This window comes from Cynocephalus volans, chromosome 15 (genome assembly GCF_027409185.1).
Source record: "Cynocephalus volans isolate mCynVol1 chromosome 15, mCynVol1.pri, whole genome shotgun sequence".
NCBI lineage: Eukaryota > Metazoa > Chordata > Mammalia > Dermoptera > Cynocephalidae > Cynocephalus > Cynocephalus volans.
In genome coordinates this window covers 23,953,883-23,973,155 of record NC_084474.1, presented here as the reverse complement: position 1 = coordinate 23,973,155, position 19,273 = coordinate 23,953,883, and the positions used below count along the sequence as shown (strand labels likewise).

General features: G+C 31.6%; 1 protein-coding gene across 3 annotated transcripts in view; it reads left to right on the top strand.

Moving 5' to 3' along the window:
- MYBL1 (MYB proto-oncogene like 1) overlaps positions 1–18,865 on the top strand; it is a 30,889-nt gene extending 12,024 nt beyond the window's left edge. The window contains exons 5-16 of one of the 3 annotated variants that reach the window (XM_063079870.1): positions 898–1,118; positions 2,657–2,831; positions 5,115–5,189; positions 5,786–5,890; positions 9,117–9,350; positions 10,384–10,752; positions 12,647–12,789; positions 13,240–13,354; positions 16,401–16,517; positions 16,605–16,709; positions 17,143–17,322; positions 18,737–18,865. In XM_063079870.1, coding sequence (XP_062935940.1) covers positions 898–1,118; positions 2,657–2,831; positions 5,115–5,189; positions 5,786–5,890; positions 9,117–9,350; positions 10,384–10,752; positions 12,647–12,789; positions 13,240–13,354; positions 16,401–16,517; positions 16,605–16,709; positions 17,143–17,322; positions 18,737–18,865 — 1,968 coding nt within the window. The remainder of the gene's footprint in view (positions 1–897; positions 1,119–2,656; positions 2,832–5,114; positions 5,190–5,785; positions 5,891–9,116; positions 9,351–10,383; positions 10,753–12,646; positions 12,790–13,239; positions 13,355–16,400; positions 16,518–16,604; positions 16,710–17,142; positions 17,323–18,736) is intronic. The other 2 variants (XM_063079872.1, XM_063079871.1) reach the window with 2 other exon arrangements.
- The last annotated feature ends 408 nt before the right edge of the window (positions 18,866–19,273 follow it).

The following is a 19,273-nucleotide window of genomic DNA, read 5'->3' as shown; positions in this document are numbered from 1 at the left end:
TCAAAGGGTTTGTGATTTAAAAATCAAGGTCATTCTTTGTACTATAAAAGCTGGAGAAGAATAGAAAAGTCTCTACCCTCCACTAGGAATTGCTCTTTAGATCATGCCCTTTAAGGCATAAAAGTTGCTAATATAGTTGGGGAATTAGACCATCTGTACTACTGCTCAGAGCAAATAAAAAAGTTATTTCACTAGGTTTAGTACCGATCTGATTTACTTGATGACCAAAGATAAGTTTTAAAATGTGTGATCTTGTTTAAAAGTACATTTAATAAAGCCCGAAATTTTATTTTTTAAAGATAGTGCATAGATGCATATGGTGAAAATATCAATATATATTACATTTAAATATTCTATCAATATAAAATATTTATGAGGTGATATTTGACATAGGGCAATGAGGTAAAGTGCACTGAGAATAACTATTTTTTGCAATTTTAGGTAAAATAAAAACAAACTTAAAATGTGGAAAAAAATTAAATATGTGATCTGTATCCTTTACAGTTTGAGAAAGGAAGAAATGAAAAACCAGTAACTCCGTAGATCCTTTCTGATTCCAAATTGATATATTTGGCTTTCTGCTGAAGCTTTTTTTCTTTCTTTAAAGATGTAAGAGTAGAAAATATGAAAGTCTCAGCATTTTTACTATTTCAAATTAATTTTGTATGCTAGCAATTTAACTTACAAGTCACTTTAATTAGCCCTTTGGATTTTAGATAAGTTTGAAATCAATTTTTGAACTTGGTAAATGCTGAAAGAGTATTTATTAGTAAAATTGCTTTCCTGTAAATTGTAGTTGTGGCTCGAATTTAATGCATTTATTTGAAATAGTATTCTTGAGTTATGTTTTAAAATTCTTTCAAGGTAATGCTTTTTTAAACTTTTTCTGTTTTGTAGGTTATTGAATTAGTTCAGAAATATGGACCAAAAAGATGGTCTTTAATTGCAAAACATTTAAAGGGAAGAATAGGCAAGCAGTGTAGAGAAAGATGGCATAATCATCTGAATCCTGAGGTAAAGAAATCTTCCTGGACAGAAGAAGAGGACAGGATCATCTATGAAGCACATAAGCGGCTGGGAAATCGTTGGGCAGAAATTGCCAAACTACTTCCTGGAAGGTGCTTATGTAAATATGTATATGTTTTTCTGTACTTAAACACGACCTTTATTACCTTACTATTAAATATATTTGCAACTACCCCACGACTTTTATTTTATTAATAATTAAAATATAGACTGCATAATATAAGCATTTGTAATACATTCTGTGGTAAGGGATATGATTACTTTTTTAATGAAATATTTTAGTGTAATAATTTGTGCAACAAACCCCCAAATCATGTTCACATATCAGTGCCACTCAGCAAACTCTTTGTACAAACTCTGTTGGAATGTAATCTAAATCTAAGAGATTTCTTTCCTGTTGGATTCCATGCTTAAGACCAGAGAATAATAAATACACTGGCTGAAATAAATTGCTATGAAAGTGTGTTAGAGAAAATTCAATTCTCAATTGATTATGGTATGATTCAACCATGGGAATAGTGTATATATTCATGTGGCTAAAATACAGCATTTCCCTCAGAGGCAGTGATGTGCTAAGTACACTCTACATTGCACCGGTTCAGATGTTTCCTAGTAGTCTTTAATACAGCAGACCAACAACCTTGGGAAAATTGTACCTCATTCAGAAGATATGCATTTGTTTTTTATTGCTGTAATCTCCATTGGTATAGTACTTCATAGTTTATAATAAAGTGCCTTTACATATATTTTAAGTTAATCTTTATATATTTGGGAAATATGCAGAGGAAACATTGCTGTCTTTGTTTTTATAGATAAGGAAATTAAGGCATAGTGTTAAATTTTTTTATTCAAGTTACTAAACCTGGTCTAGGAATTTCTGGTGTTTTCAATTTCTTATAAATATTTTAACTTTCCATAGAACCTAGCTTAGTGCCTTAACATGAAGTATGTTTTCAGGAAATGTTTGTGTATTTTATGAAGGATGGAATTTACACTACAAGTAGCTATAGGCTGAAGATTTACATTTTTATAAAGGGAACCTTTATAAAAGGTAAAAAGGGAGCCAATGAATTCTTTCCATAAATATTTTGCCTTAAGAAGTGGAACAGAATACTGGTATTTTGTAATTGTGGTTTGCTTTTCATGACCATATTTATTCCTGACTTAAGGCCTTTGCCCTTGCTATACCCTTTATCTGGAATGCTCTTTTTTTCTGTTCTTGGCTGGCTCATTCTTGTCATTCAGATCTGTCACATTCCAGAGACCTTCCTGGACTACCTACAAAAAATTACCCAAGATACCCACTTTTCTTATCCTGCTTTATCTGCATTGCACTGATATTTTTCTTATTTATTTCTTTGCTTTTCTGTTTTTCCTTTCCTATAGCCATACTTCCAATGAGAATGTAAGCTCCATGAGAGCAGAGATTCCCTTTGTCTTATTCACTGTAATATCTTCAGTGTTTAGAGCTGTGCCTGACATATAGACATACAGTTTATATTTTGAATTAAAAAAAAAATCTGATTTCACCAGTTGCAAAAATTTATTCTAAGCACTTTGTTCAAGTTATACAATGTTAAATTGGTAGAATCCTTTTTTTCTTTTTAAATTATACACTTTCATTTCCTAGGACTGATAATTCTATCAAAAATCATTGGAATTCTACTATGCGAAGAAAAGTGGAACAGGAGGGCTACTTACAAGATGGGATAAAATCAGAACGATCTTCATCTAAACTTCAACACAAACCTTGTGCGACTATGGACCATTTGCAAACCCAGAATCAGTTTTACATACCTGTTCAGGCACATATTTTTAATATCTTTATTATTTAAAAAATTTCTTTAGTTGCTATGTGGAAAGGTGTTTGATTTCTTAATAGAACAAGTACAATATATTTGAATGGGGGAATAGAAATTTAAATTCGTAAGCTGAAAAAATATGCAATAACTTTGATAAATATTTTGGGAACAAACTCATTAAAATGTTTCCTTTTATATATAATTTTTTTTGTTGTTGTTTGATGGATGGCTGGTAACTGGGATCTGAATCCTGGACCTTGGTGTGATAATACCATGCTCTATCCAACTTAACTAAGTGGCCACCTATTTTTACATTAATCTTAGTATGTCTATTTCCTGATAATCTAGTCCTTTGAATCTTCATTTATTATTCAAAGCTAATGGTCATCTCTTCCTTAAAACTATTGTAGCTTCCATCTAAAAAAGAATTTGTATACTTGTGGTATTGTTTATCTCTAAGAAGTAGATATCTATAAAATGGCTTAAAGAGAAAATAGTCAAAAATCATTGAAGACATCATTTGGGGATGTGCTAAATAATTGGTCTTTGATGGCTTTCAACTTTGCATTTTCCCCTAATAACTAATCACTTAGGTGATTTCAGTCTTTGATTAGACAGATTCATTAACTTAGAGATTACCCAAGATCAAAATGGGGTAAGCTCTATGTTGTCCTTTACAGTGCATTTTCCTACTTGTAATAAAATTAGTTTAGAAGACTTCATAAGGTTTGTTTTACATTTCCCTGTCTACCTGTTTGTTAATCCCATTTTTCTTGATGAGCAGTTCTTGGTTCTTGTCACATAAAATGTAAAGATTGCCAGGATTTAATAGTATGTATCAAAGATAAAAAATTGGGCAAGGTGTTAAAAATCTATGCTTACTGTGCCTCAGATTTGATTTTATTTGACATTTTTATGGACATGACTAAGTTTTTAGGCATAATTTTAAAAGAACCACTTGAAGTAATGGCATTTTAATTTACAAATAAGAAAACATGTGAAGACAGTATAGTTATCTGCTGATTTTCAATACCTTAAGGTTTTTATTTTCTGTTTCTTTACATTTTTCTTTAGAGTCCTAGATTTCAGCAGCATAAACTGAAAAATTCTGCTTCTATCTTAGAAAAGTTATCATTTAAATTTATTTATTTTTAACTCGTAGAAAGATAATTTTAAAAATGACTTGAGGTCAAGGAAGTGTTTAACAGTCTCAATCAAAATATGTTGGAAAGATAAGCATATTTCTTGTACTTTAAGAGTTGTTCCCCTTACTTTTAATACTTTTAGAAAGATTAATGTATTCATAGTTTAATTAATTTAAACTAAGATAATTCTAATTTTATTATAAAGTGTGACTTGAAGAAAAAAATGGATTGGTTTGAAATACTATCAGCTTTTCATGTAAAGTTTGAGAAAGATAAGTTTCTAATTGACTGGAGTTAGATAAGTGATACTAATCAAGTTTTGTAAAAGTTAAGTTCTATGTTAGAAGTTATGTTAGTGATTCTGCATTAGATAGTGATTTAGGTAGGCCATTATGGAAAGTAGACAGTTTCATATTTATATTTATTCAATTGTAAGGTTTTTAAAAATAACTTTTTTCATATTTCCTTCCACCACTGCTTACTAAATTCACATGCAACTTCAAAATTCTTATCACAGATGTTTTAGAAAAGAAGTAGAATGATACTTAGTCTATCATGAGAGTATCTACTAAAGGTACATGAGTGATTCTGATTGTTTTTCTATGACAAGTAATAGGAGAGGCCTCTGTTTTCATATTTTTCTACCCAGAGATGAGTGTGGGGCGATGTTAGGAATATGAAAGAACAACACTGGAAAACTTGCTTTAATCTCCATCCTCATGAGTGCTTCCTATTGATTAGTTTCTTCCTCTGACAGATGGAACACAATTATTTTGTCTTCTCCAGGAGAAAGAGCAACCATTCTAATAGAATTTAAAAAAATATTTGGTGGACAATGTAGATAATAAATAAACTGATTGCCTGATAAATCTAGGCTAAGTAATTCTCGTATTTCATCTAGGAGAAGTTGAAGATCTTTCCTAAGTGTTATGACTTTTAATCAGCAGATTCTAGGAACAGAGATGTAGTTATTTGATAAGAAACTATTGTAGGTGTGAATTTTCAAAATTAATAGAGATTCTAAGTTTTTCATGTATATATATAATATATAAATTTGTCAAAAGTTTTTGTCATTTGCCTCAGATTTTAAAAATCTGTGTAGTATTATACATCTAATAGTAATGCTTTAATTACTTTTTAGATCCCTGGCTATCAGTATGTGTCACCTGAAGGCAATTGTGTAGAACATGTTCAAACTCCGTCTGCCTTTATTCAGGTAACTTTTATTTATCACAAAAAACACAAAGAAAATGCTTTCAAGTATATTTCTAAAAGTCTAATAGTGCCTGTTTTTTTATCTGTTAAACTAAAATAAAAACAATACTATCTGTCCTATTTACTTTGAGTATTATAACATTAAAGGAGAAAGTGTGTAAGTGGGTTTGAAAAATATAAACTGTACAAATGTAAGGTGATTGATAGTAACAGTTTGGTGGTCCTTTCATTCTTCCAACGTAAAGCATTCAAGTTGTAAATGGACATATTTTTGTCAAATTGGATAAAATGTATATATTAAGATTAAATAAACTAAAGTTTTCCAGAGATAAATATTTCAACTAATAGAGATGATATAGTATGTTTTTTAATGCATTTACATTTTCCCAAATCTTTTCTGCTAAATTGAAAATATTTACCAGCACCTCTTTGTATACCAGAGGGATTGTGATATTGATTATTTAGGATTTAGTAGCAGTAATTTTTATTACAGAAAACTATGTTTTATGTTGTATAGAAGAAAATAAAAATTAGAACGCTAATAATAATGCAATTATGTAAGTAGTCTGTTTTTCTCTTTTATCTGACTTATTTTAGCAGTGCTTTGTTGATGAAGATCCTGATAAGGAAAAGAAAATAAAGGAACTTGAGTTGCTTCTTATGTCAGCTGAGAATGAAGTTAGAAGAAAGCGAGTTCCACCAGTAAGAAATAAGCTTAAGTGTTTAGATTTTATTGTTAGAATTGTTTATATGTGTATTTTTATTGTTTTTATCAGCTAGCATTCATATTCAGTGTGACTTCAGATTTTAATATGGAGTAAAAATAGTTTTTTTAATTTGCAACTTTGAGGTTGCCTGATTTTGATATGCATCTCTTTGAGAATATATTACAGTGTTCTGTATTAGAATGCTTTTTGAGTCATAAATGCCAAGCAGATTTAAGGTAAAAATCTTTGATATGTATATTTGTGAAAATTGTGTGTGGTTTAGAGTAGGCTTTGGTTTTATTTTAGACATTCCGTGTAATGATGGCTTTAATATAAAAAAAGAAAGCTTGAAAAATAAAGAATTTAATAGCTGTAGAGAGATTTATGGGCTCCCCAAATTAATTTTATTCTCTTTGAAAATGTTTTCCTATTTACTATATTTAGAATGTGAGTTCAGTAAATTAGAAAAAGTAATAGTGTTAAAAATATGTGTAAAGGGAACATTTAGTTTATATGCTCTCTAAAGAACTTTCAAAAGAAGAAATTTTATATGGATGTTCAGTTTTGTTTACTTGGTATGAAAACTATTTTCTGAGATTTGGTTGATGAGAATAACATTCTGGCAGAATGAAACAGATCATGCTAGATGGATTAAAAGAAAAAAAATAAATTTATGCTTAAATGATAATTTTACAAGTTTAAAATATTTTGAGCCTTTTTACATTTAGAGAAGGGTTTTTCAGGGCTGGCAGGTTAGCTCACCCAGTAGAATGTGGTGCTGATAACACCAAAGTCAAGGGTTTGGATCCTCATACCAGTCTGCCCCCCCCCCGCCAAAAGGAGGAGGTTTCTTGGTTTGGGGCTGAGTGAGGGGACAATTCACTGAGACTTCCTGGGAACTCAGAGAAAATTACTAAAATAGAATGACCTGAGATCTTGAAATAGTATTATACGGAGGCAACTGGTGATGTCTTTATACTATTTAATAAAAATGACATTTGTTAATTGTAATAGGCAAGATATATACCATAGGAAAAGCAGTTTTTGTTCTGAAACTGCAAAAACCATGAACAAATAAGAAGACCTGAAGTATACTTATCTTAAAGTTAATTTTAGTTTTGCTAAAAAGCTACAAATAAATAGTTTGGTTAGAGAGTCAACATTTACAGATGGTTATATCATGTTAAGCCATTTTGGATCTTTTTGATAGTAGTCTTATCATTTTTTAATTTAACAAGAAAAGTATAACTAGCTAAAAGAATTAGCATTTTGGGAGAAAATTACTAATTTCTTTTTAGAACTTGCTATCTAAAATCCACTCTCATAAAGATCTGGTTGAGTAAGGATATTCTGAATTCTAGAGGGAAGTTGCTGCAGCCAATAGAATAGACTTTGTACACATATATTTATTTTTTTAAACAATTAGATGATAATAATAACCACCATTTTACAAAGTATCTATTGTGTCTTACTCCTCTGGATGTTTTATATGTATTCTTGGTAATCCTCATATTAACTCTGTGGAGTAGGTGGAATGTCATTAGAGATTCAGATTTAGGTCTGGATGATTGCAACCCTGTGGTTTTCCACTGGACCCAGTGACCTCTCTTTTTATCTTTTGGATCTTTCTCCTACCTGCAAACTCAGTTGAAAGATTTGGAAGCTGTCTCCTGAAAGTGATTGTTAATTCAGTAGGTGGCTATGCTAATGAAATAAGATTGCTTTAATTTCTTTTATTTATAGGAAACTTTAAAACAGGTGGAACTTGCTTTGCAACAATGTTTTTTCACCTTATTTAACTTGAAACTTAACGTTTTGTTACTCTGATTCTCTAGCACATTCTAGCAATTTTTACTTTTTTAAAATAGGCACCATTTATTAAGTACTGTGCTCTCTACAATGTGGTAGCTCCTAGCCACATTTAATTTTAAATTTTATTTAAAATTCAGTTCCTCAGTTGCACTAGCCACATTTTGGTTGCTCATATGACTAATGGCTCCCATACTGAGCAGCTACCAATACAGAACATTTTTATCAAATCAGAAAGTTCTGTCAGATAGTGCTACACACTTTACATGTTGTTTCTCATTTATGACTCTTCAAGGTCTTTTTTCTTTATTGTAAGACACTAGGAAGCTAGGGCTTACAAGGTAACTAAATTGCCCAGTGTACACATCAAAAGAGATAAAGAAAAATGACACAGTCTCTGACTTTACAGGATTTACTCTGCAATGGGGACATAGACAAGAAACAGGATATAGTATGGTAAAATAAGTCACAAAGTTTTATAAGAGCACAGAAGAGAGGTGCCTAATTTATATTCAGGTTGTCAGGAAAGGGTTCCTGAAAGAAGTCCTATTTGAGCTCAGTCTTGAGAGACAGGCAATGATTATATATTAGCAAGGCAGATTAATTAGTATGTTGTTATAAACGAAACAGATAAAAGATAGAATACTTTCCAATATTTGGAATTGTGTCTTAAATGAGGAATATGAGTTTCCCTGGGCAGTATGTTAGGGAGCATTCTAGACAAAGGGAGCAGTAGTGTGTGCAAAGACACTCTAGGGTGAAAGAGTATATAATTCATCAGGCAATTACAAATGCTGTAGCTATGTATTTCCTGGGAGGAAGGCTTGTGAGTAGAAGTGTTGGGTGATGAAGTTTGAAAGGAAGAGAGAGGCCAGATTCTAGGAGTTTGGTCTTTATGTATATAAATGCTTATTTTATCTCATTACGATTTTATACATAAAATATTTAATTAGAAAAACATATAGTCAAAGTATGAGGTTTAATTTAAAAAAACTTTCATACCAGTTTTGAGGAAAGACACTTCATGTTTATCATCCCTAAGCTGAAAACCCAAAATGCTCCAAAATCCAACTCTTTTTGATTGCCAATATAATGCCACAAGTGGAAAATTCCACATCTGACCTCATATTTTATTCACAAAATTATTAAGTATATTGTATAAAATTACCTTCAGGCTGTGTGTGTAAGGTGTCTACGAAACATAAATGAATTTCATGTTTAGACTTGGGTCCTATCCCCAAGATATCTCATTATGTATATTCAAATAGTCCAAAATCTGAAAAAAATCTGAAATCTGAAACTGTATTTGCTACTATATTTGTAGCTGAAATGATATGAAATACATTGTTCTAGAAAAAGCTTTCACTCATTGAGAATGACAAATAATATTCAAATTTCTTTTGTACTTTTAGCAGCCTGGAAGCTTTTCTAGCTGGTCTGGTAGTTTCCTCATGGATGAGAGCATGTCTAATACTCAAAATAGCCTTGAGGAGCACACTAGTGAGTTTTACAATATGGATGAAAATCAGACTGTGTCTGCTCAGCAGAATTCACCCACAAAGTTCCTGGCTATAGAGGCAAATGCTGTGCTGTCCTCTCTACAGACCATCCCAGAATTTGCAGAGACTCTAGAACTTATTGAATCTGTAAGTTTAAAATTGTGAGATTATCAAAAGCTCAATTTTAGTTACTTGGTTTCATGTTCAGAAACTCAGTTTAGGAACAATGACTAGTTTTACGTAAGCATTACTTTGTGTGCCATGCTTAATTTTGTTCTGATATTTTGCAGTGGCTTCTGTCAAAAAAAAAAAAAAAGTTTGAATCTTTCTTAAGTATGTGCCTTGTATAGAATTTTTAAAAATTTAAAACTTAACAGTTCCTTTTTTATTATACAAGTCATGCAAGTGCAATAGAGACAATTAGAAACTATGGAAAACTGTAAAGAAGGAAATTAAAATTTCCCATAAACCTATAGTTAATAATTTGATGTATTTCTTTCAATCTGTGTTCCATACATATAAAATACGTATTACGACTAATGTATTATGTTTGTGGATTTGTCTTTTACTTATGGGCATGTCTCTGTTTTCTTAACTGTTTTTTAAACTTGGATTTTAAAGGCTTTATAGTATTCTATCATATGAATGTAAAATTTATTTACCCAACGTACTATTATTATCGGACTGTTAGGTGGTGTTTAGTTTTTCAGTATTACAAATAACAGAACGTATTTATATAAAGCCTTGTGCAAAATCATGATTATGTCCTTAGGTTTAATTGAATTTCTGGAACAAAGTGTAATGCCATTTTTTGCATGTTCCATACACATTACCAAATGATTATGCAAAACTTAACTGTTTTCCTGATGTGGAGTAGAATGTGAAGTTTTATGATGAGTTGTACTTTTTGATTGTAACTTAAAATAATTTATTTCTTTTATTTAAAATACTTTGACAGTTAGCTTCAGTTACTGAATATTTTGGAATGTTCTAACTGGTGTTGTAGGAAAACAACCATAATCTGTTCTTCTCAAGTGGTCCTACTTAAAAAAAGATGTCCAAGGAAAGCCTGCGGCTACTGATAAAAATGAGTAGTTAAAATGAATCTTCATTTTGTGTTCAGGATCAGATTTAACTAAATTATAGCTTTAACTTTAGTTAAGAATTTAATTTATTGCAGGATCCTGTAGCATGGAGTGATGTTACCAGTTTTGATCTTTCTGATGCTGCTGCTTCTCCAGTCAAGTCCACTCCAGTTAAACTAATGCGAATTCAACACAATGAAGGAGCCATGGAATGTCAATTTAATGTCAGTCTTGTACTTGAAGAGAAAAAGAATAGTTGTAATGGTGGAGAGAGTGAGGCTGTTCCTTTAACATCCCCAAATGTGGCCAAGTTTAGCACTCCACCAACCATACTCAGAAAGAAGAGAAGATTACGAGTGGGTCAGTCACCAGGCAGTGAACTTGGTGATGGCTCATTCAATGATGGCAGTAATATAGCACTTAAACACACACCGGTGAAAACACTACCATTTTCTCCATCACAGGTAATAATGTTTTTGTTTGTTTCCAAATGTTGATCAGCTATATTAAATTAGATCTATAATATCCTTATTAGCATTTGGTTGCTTTGATAACACATAAAAATGGATAATGTGTTTAAATGTATACATGGGAGTGCTAAACTCTGGTAGATCAGAAAGTATCTCACATAGTATAGTAGCTGCATTATAGTATCCTACAATTTTTAGAGTTAATAGGGATGTTTTCTTTATCATGTAGTCCTACGTCGTTATAGGACTCATCAGGAGACAGGCTCAGAAGGGTAAATGATTTGCCCAAAGTTATTTAATGCAGAGCTGAGACTGAGATCCAGTTTCCTGACTGACTGTTTAACACACATACCTGATAAGGTATAAAGAGACCTTGCCTATTTAGAGTAATTTTAGATTTTAGTTTATCTATTGAATTTTCCTTATTAATGTTCTTTGGAAGAAACTTAAGACAACTGCTTAGTGTAACAATTTCATGTGTCAGAGGTTTTCTATGGATGTCCAGAACTATCTGCTTTCTGCTGTAGTTATGTCCCTGGGTAGCAGATTTAGATTCTTAGGAGCACTTGTATTCTAGGCTGTATGCCAAACACTTTTTCTTACAGCATCTCAGTTAATCCTCACTCAAAAAACTTAGGAGTTAGGTGGAATGAAATTCCAAAGTTGAGCAGCTTGTCCAGGGTCACAGTTAAAAAGAGATGGATCTAGTGTTTGCTGAAAGTGTTTTGACAGAGGTTAAGTTTTACAGGGGAAGAAAGGAGTTTAATTGTCAAATAAACATGGAGAATGCTGGGATATTATTGGAGTTATGTTTTGAGGCTGGGAAGATGAGTAGGATCTGGCAGTACACAGCTACTGTGATCCCTGAGAATTGTGCCCTCCATGCTTCAGGGAATACCATTTACACAGACTACAATGTGTATAGTGTGTCCCTTCACCCCCACGCCAGCTGTCAGAGTTAAAAAGCATCCTGGGGAAGGTAAAACAAGCTTGGACACACTAGCAGTTTTCTATTTCTAGAGTTTTGCATGCCAGCAATTTTTGTTGAAATGTAAATTCTAAAGTGGAAAGTGGCTGACAGGTGCTTATATCCCACGACAAAGAGCTTTTATTCTGTAAAAGAGGGTTGGTTGCTAATCTTAGAGTAAAGTAAATTCAAATATTAGTAGCCAGAAATGGTAGACCCAGAATTCATTCCAGTTACATGTAACCTTGAAGCAATTTCTACTTCATATCCCTGCTTCTAATGTGTTGGCTACAAAAACAAATTAGTGTTTCACAATTGTACGTAAGTTAAGATCCAGTGAGTAAACTGTGTTATTTAAAAAATGGACTCTCTGATATCAATTTTGGCTACTCAAAGGTTTTGTGCTGTATTCCAGATAGGCAAATTTGCCAGACGGCTATATTTCTTACCAGCAAAGCATTATATTATTATGTTCTGAATTCAAAGTACTCTCATAGAAAAGGCCACTTAAGATCATTTATTAGTAACAAAGCTAAAACTTATTTTTTTCAGTTATACTATTGTTCAAATCTGTTACATTTAACATAGCAGCTATTTATGAGTTCTATAGATCCCTGTTTGATAATACTTTGTATACTGTTGTAAAATTTTTGTACTGATTTTTGTAACTTTTGAGTATAGGTTAAATGACTATTTCATGAATTCCTATTATGTGCTAAACACTGTTCCAAGAGCCGGGGAGGCAGCAATCAACAAAACAAACAAAAATTCCTGCCCTCATGGAGCATAATTTCCTTGAATTAATTTCCAAGAATCTTTTCCAAAGAGTAATGAGGAAATAATTTGAAAATCTTATCAGTTTAATATTTGTGTAGGGATCTTGATGTTCTAGAAATTGTCTTTAAACTCTTCCATTTTTAGTTTTTCAACACATGTCCTGGAAATGAACAACTTAATATAGAAAATCCTTCATTTACATCAACCCCTATTTGTGGGCAAAAAGTTCTCATCACAACTCCTCTTCATAAGGAAACAACTCCTAAAGATCAAAAGGAAAATGTAGGGTAAGTAGGTATTAAATAATGTGTTAGAGAAAATGGAAGCACAGTGTAAAGAGTAGATTAGCTTTTTGTTCAAATAAATGATATACTATAGGGGTGTACTATACTTGCGGATATACTATACTTGCTATGTATATAGGACTTAGCATTAAAAAAAAACCATTATAACCCAAAAGTTTTGTCCCTAGGACACTGTAGTGTAAAACTTTGATTTCAAGCAAAACATTTTTAGTACTTTTTTTCTACATTTGTCCTTTTTTCCTATTTTAAGATGATTGATTGGAATAAGAATTACTTTAGGTAGGCATACTTTAAAATAGCCCTAGAATGTTTAAATACAGCATGTGTATATGGAAGAAAAATTTAGTGTGTGCTTTTATCATGGCTTTGCTTTCCTTAACTTGTATGAAATTGTATTGTGACTATAATACAAATATCTAAATGATTGAATAGGTTTAGAACACCTACTATAAGAAGATCTTTATCTGGTACCACACCAAGAACTCCTACTCCTTTTAAGAATGCGCTTGCTGCTCAGGAGAAAAAATATGGACCTCTTAAAATTGTGGTATGTATACTCTTTATTTTTAAGAATTTCCCTCATTTTAATAAAACATAAATTGTGACTTTTATCACTTTGAGTTTTATCACTTGAAAAAAGATGTTCACTGATACTGATACAAATTTTATATCTTGATTTATAAGTTTAAATTTTTATTAATCTTTTCCCTTGTAAGTAAACCTTTGCTTGGCTTGTTTTGAATTCTTTCTTTATGCCATCAAGAGAAAGCAAATCAGGTGTCAGTGGAACCCTTTTCTTAATATTAAAACCCACATTTTAGTAGGTTCAGTAGTGATTACCTGCAGTAGAATAAAATAATTTTAATATTTTGATTTACCTAAGTACTTTATAACACTTAGCAAACTGGTTGCTTAGAATATCTCTTTGAGGCTCAGTTTCCTCTTCTATGCAAAAGAGATCATAAAACACACACCATATTGTTATTGTAAAGCTGAAAGAGGTAACAGAAATAAAGGAGCTTGTCCTGAGTTTTAAGAAGTGTGTGCTTAGTTGCTACTATTATTATGCTAGCAGTAGTGGTAGCCATAGTAGTTCACAAATGAATAGAACTGGAAAGTATTCTAGTTAATCTGTGCATTCATACATATTGTCACTTCTGAAATACCTTAGAAAAGTCATGGACATTCTAGACAGATATAGATTTTTAACAAGATGGGTTCATTAGGTAAAAAATATGATTTTTAGAACATTGGCAACTTCTAGGGTACTTTAGTTATGTTCTATTTTTAGTCACTTTTGGAGTAGATTCACTAAAAAATTCTGGTTTACTTGATATAATAATCAGTTTTCTGTCAAAAGGCATGCCACACATTGATACATTAACTACGCTCACCCGATTATTGCACAACATATATATGTATCAGAATATCAGATTGTATGTACAATTACAATGTGTAAGTTAAAATAAAAAAAGGCATGTTACATACTCAAATCTTGTAGTCTTTTGCTTTTTTTTTTTTAAATACTGTTTTAGAGGGTACATGGTAGGATTAATCAAGTCCTTTTGACATTTAACTCCATATACATCTGTGAACAATCATTCTCTTTAGAGCTTTCTTGACTTTTTATTTATGCATAGACAACTTAACAAAAGTAAGATTATACTTTATGTTCCTTTTTGTAACAGTTTTTAATTTAACCAAGTAAATAAATATGTATATTTATCCCATAATTTTTAATGTTTGCATAATATTTCATTGTATGGAATTACCTAATTAATTGAACTAATCTTTTTCAGTATTCTGTTATTTTTGAAATTTATCATTAATTCAGCATATATTGATTAAATGCCTCATAGGGGCCAGGCACTGTGCTAGGCTTTGGGGATCCTGCCTTCATAGGGGTGTGTAGACTAATTGGGGGTTAGACAAGTAAACAATGATTTGAAGGCATTTAAAAATTCTATAGTTAGTCAATATCATTTTAATAACAGCATGGGGAGATTAGGCTTCAAACTACCTAAAGTTCCTGTCAGTTTGTTTACTAGCCTTCTGGCATTTTTAATTTAATATAATTTAATATTTTAATATTCAGCAGTACTCTCAACTCTTTAGACAGAATTTGACCAGTGCCAAAACAGATCATTTTCATTAGCAATTTAAGATAAAAGGATTAATGATTTAATTTAATAACAAGTAATGATTTAGAAATTAAAAATTAAAAAATATCTATAGGTTGATACATTTCTTTGCAGTAAGCTTACTTTTCATTTCCTGCTCCTCCTTCAGTTATTACTGAGCATTTACTAGGTGCTAACCACTTAGCTTTCTAATGTATCTTACTATGAGTCAAATATACTTGGAGATTGGCTTTGGAATTTTAATCAGGTACATCTTAATATCTGCCTTTTTAATAAACTTTGATTCTTCTAATGTTTACTGAAAATTACTAGAAAGGCTAAAAACCGTGCAAATCCTTTAATTGTAAATCTTCATTAATTTTGGTAGCATCAAACAAATTAAAAGTTAAACACAGCAATTCTTTGCTTTTGTCATGTTAGGACAATTAAGAGAATAATTCTTGGTAGTGAGTGAATTCATCTGTGTCTTAGCCACTACTCTAGGACATTTGTATCCTTGAAGGGGAGAAAACAGATTTTTAAAGTTTTTGTAAGTACTGGGAAATCTCATTTATATGTGAATGCTATTCTTCCTAACTTTGCTGGCTGGAAACATAAGCTGCTGGTCATTAAGTGCTGCCAGTTCTTTTATTTAGTAGAGGTTTGATTACCTTTTTTCTTTTTAAACAGTTCTTGGTTTTGATAGGTATAAGTTTGATATAATTAAAACATTTTTTTGAGTTATAAGGTGTGCTTACCTAATAGAACGCTAGATGATGAATATTTTGAGACTATTTCATTACCGAGCCCACATTCAAGTTTCTGTCTGTGACCTGCCCTCCCACACTCCATTACACACATAGACACATACCCTCCTGTACTCCAACACACACACACTTCTTGAACATTGTGTCTCAGCTCTATGCTTAAGGTTAGGTATACAAAGATGAAAAAGGCATGATTACTGCTCTCAAGTAGCTTACAATCTTATTGGGAAGAAAAACATGTTAACTAGTAATTACATACTATGTAATAAGTACAATCAGAGTAGAATAAGTAGAGCAAGTGTTATCCCCAACTTGTTCTACGTTTTATATTTTTTCTGTTTTTTTATTAAGATACTTGGGAAATAATCTCTCTTCTGTTTAACCAAATCTGACGATCCTGATTGAAGCAGACGCTACAATAGCTTCTCCAAAAGGAAGATTTTTACTTAGTAGCCTAAAATAAAGTGCCAGACTTCATTAAATGCTTGCAAATGTGCAATATTGTTTTTGCCATAAAACTGATTAATTTACATCTATCTATCTATCTATCTATCTATCTATCTATCTATCTATCTATCTATCTATCTATATATGGACTAGGACAAAATTATGCCAATAATGGAAAAGTATAAAAGTGGATTTTCTATACATAGTGAGAAAAAGGAATTGCTGTAAACTTTTAAAAACCCTTTTAAAAACAATTTAGTCCCAGCCACTTGCCTTCTTAGAAGAAGATATTCGGGAAGTTTTAAAAGAAGAAACTGGAACAGACATATTCCTTAAAGAAGAAGATGAACCTGCTTACAAAAGCTGCAAACAAGAGGTATTCTTTTAGTATTATTGTTAATAAAAGTCTTATCGTGTACAAGTGATTTTCCTGTAATGCTTCTGTGTAAATTATTTATTCTAGCGTACTACTTCTGCGAAGAAAGTCAGAAAATCTCTAGTCTTAGATAATTGGGAAAAAGAAGAACCAGGTACTCAACTATTGACTGAAGACTTTTCAGACATGCAGGTTTGTAAAGAATTATTATTTTTTTAGATGGTTGCTGTAAGTCCTGGTGGCTATTGTTTCTTACTCATTGTATGGCCAGTTCATTAGAGATTCAAGGAGAGTTTTCTTTAGTATCATTCTCCCTAACTCGGAGAGAAAGTATTATCTGTAGAGAATATTTTATTTACTTCTTTGTGATTCATAGTTGTTTTGAGAGGAGTTAGTTCTCTTATGTATGATGCCAAAAAATGGTAGTTCTCAAAACTTTAATATTTATCTTTGTTTCATTTCTGAAATATTTAATATTGCTACATTACTAGATATTTCATCAGAGCCAAAGGCTTTCTTGGAGGGAAGTGAACAGAGCTTCCACTACCACTTACTCAGTAGTTCCCTCTATTTGTCTTCATTCTTGAATTAGTTATTTTATTTTCCTCTTTCTTTTTTCTCTTAGTCAGAAAATATACTTACAACATCTTTATTAATGATACCATTATTGGAAGTACATGACAATAAGTGCAACTTGACTCCTGAAAAACAAGATATAAATTCAACCAACAAAACATATACACTTACTAAAAAGAAACCAAACTCTAACAGTTCCAAAGTTGTCAAATTGGAAAAGAACCTTCAGGTATGGATTTATAAATTTTTTTAGTGATTTTTCTTGTTGTTTATTCAATGATCACTTTGGACTTACTGATCACAAATTATGCTTTTTCTTTTAAATTCTAAGTTGACTGTAACAGTAACTAAACATTACCCATTATTTTTTCATTCAAATTAGTTTGGATTTGAGAGACTGGTTCATCAGCACACATATAAACGAAACAATTGGAGTTCTAGCCAAAGACTCTTCTGGTGATTTCTTAATCACTATTTCCTTTTTATAAACTAAAGATACCTAAATACACTCTGTCAGGGCCGAGCCCGTGGCGCACTCGGGAGAGTGTGGCGCTGGGAGCGCAGCGATGCTCCCGCCGCGGGTTCGGATCCTATATAGCACTGGCCGGTGCACTCACTGGCTGAGTGCCGGTCACGGAAAAGACAAAAAAATAAATAAAAATAAATACACTCTGTCACCTCTTCTATAACAAATATGTATAACCTTAATTGCTATCCTGAAAGGGTAAGTGGTTGGAAGCAGTTTCACCATGATTTTATTGGTATAATGGTATCCAGTGAACTTTTTGGCTCAAAAGTTGTAAAACAAAATTCTTTTTTCTGTTGCTATGTGGCCAGTATGTAGTTGCAAGTAAAAGCTGGAAACATTTTTACTGTATTATGTTAAGAGTTTGCCACAGAGAATTTGAGAGCTCATTGAGAAGGAAGCTTTCTTCTTTATGCCACAATGACTGCTACACTAATATTCCTGACATAAACATCTTTGGCAGTCGAATACGGCCACCCCACATCTGTCTTGAGCTGCTGCTTTCAAAGAGATGTGTAGCACAATTTTTTAAACCTTTTAAAATGATTTGAGTTCCCAGTGTTCAATTAATATGGAACTTTTGGGGAAAATTTATTATATAGCAGATCATACCTATAATATAGTAATCTTTATACTAAGCAAAGAAAACAAATCAAACAAACGTAAACTTGACTATGTGTTATGAATATATTTCCTAACTTGTAAGGCACAAAGCATTCTTGGTTCATTTTTTGACATTACATCTTCTTTTGAAATATTTTGCAAAATTTTGAAGTAATAAAGACTAACATTTCTTTCCATGTTAAAACCCATTTGATTTGGGGACAGTTATTGGGGACAAAACTTTTAAACTGCCTCCATAGGCCTGTGAGCAATATAGAGAGCTAAAATAATGGTATTTTATTGAAAACAAATCATAAATATTTCAGTATGTATTTTTAAAACATAACATCATTATTTATAAAGAAACACAATGCCATCATCAAAACATTTTTACAATAATTCCTTATAAAATACCTGGTCAATTAAAATAATTGACTTTTAGAAGTCTAATTGTGAAGTAGTATGGATAGTTATTTTAGTAGTTTTTACATCACTATTAATATTTCCATCCTAGTCAAATTTTGAATGGGAAACAGTGGTTTATGGGAAGACAGAAGACCAACTGATCATGACTGAACAAGCAAGAAGATATCTGAGTACTTACACAGCTACCAGCAACACTTCAAGAGCTCTAATACTGTAATTGCTATTAAAACTGATGAAATGCCCCACTCCCTTACAGTATTCTATACTCAATTAGGTTGCAGTGAAATTTTTCTCAATTAATTGTTTTTAAAGTTTTAATACAGCCCTAAAGCCATTTACATCTTTTTTCCACATTGAGCAGGCAAAAAGCTAATAAGCCACTTAAGTTAAAGGAGAGGCAATTTCATAGTTTATTTTTTAAGAGATGAAATTTTTAAAAAATTGTTTTTAAAGAACAAGATAGAAGAACAATAGCATGTTCATGAATATTCTAAAAGTAAATTCTCACATATTTTCTTCACAAGATATAGTTTGCTACTCTCTTGATGCTGCAGTTTTGTTATAGATAGGTGTATGAGTATGAATAATTTCTGAAATTAGCCTATGTATGGAAAGCACACATGGT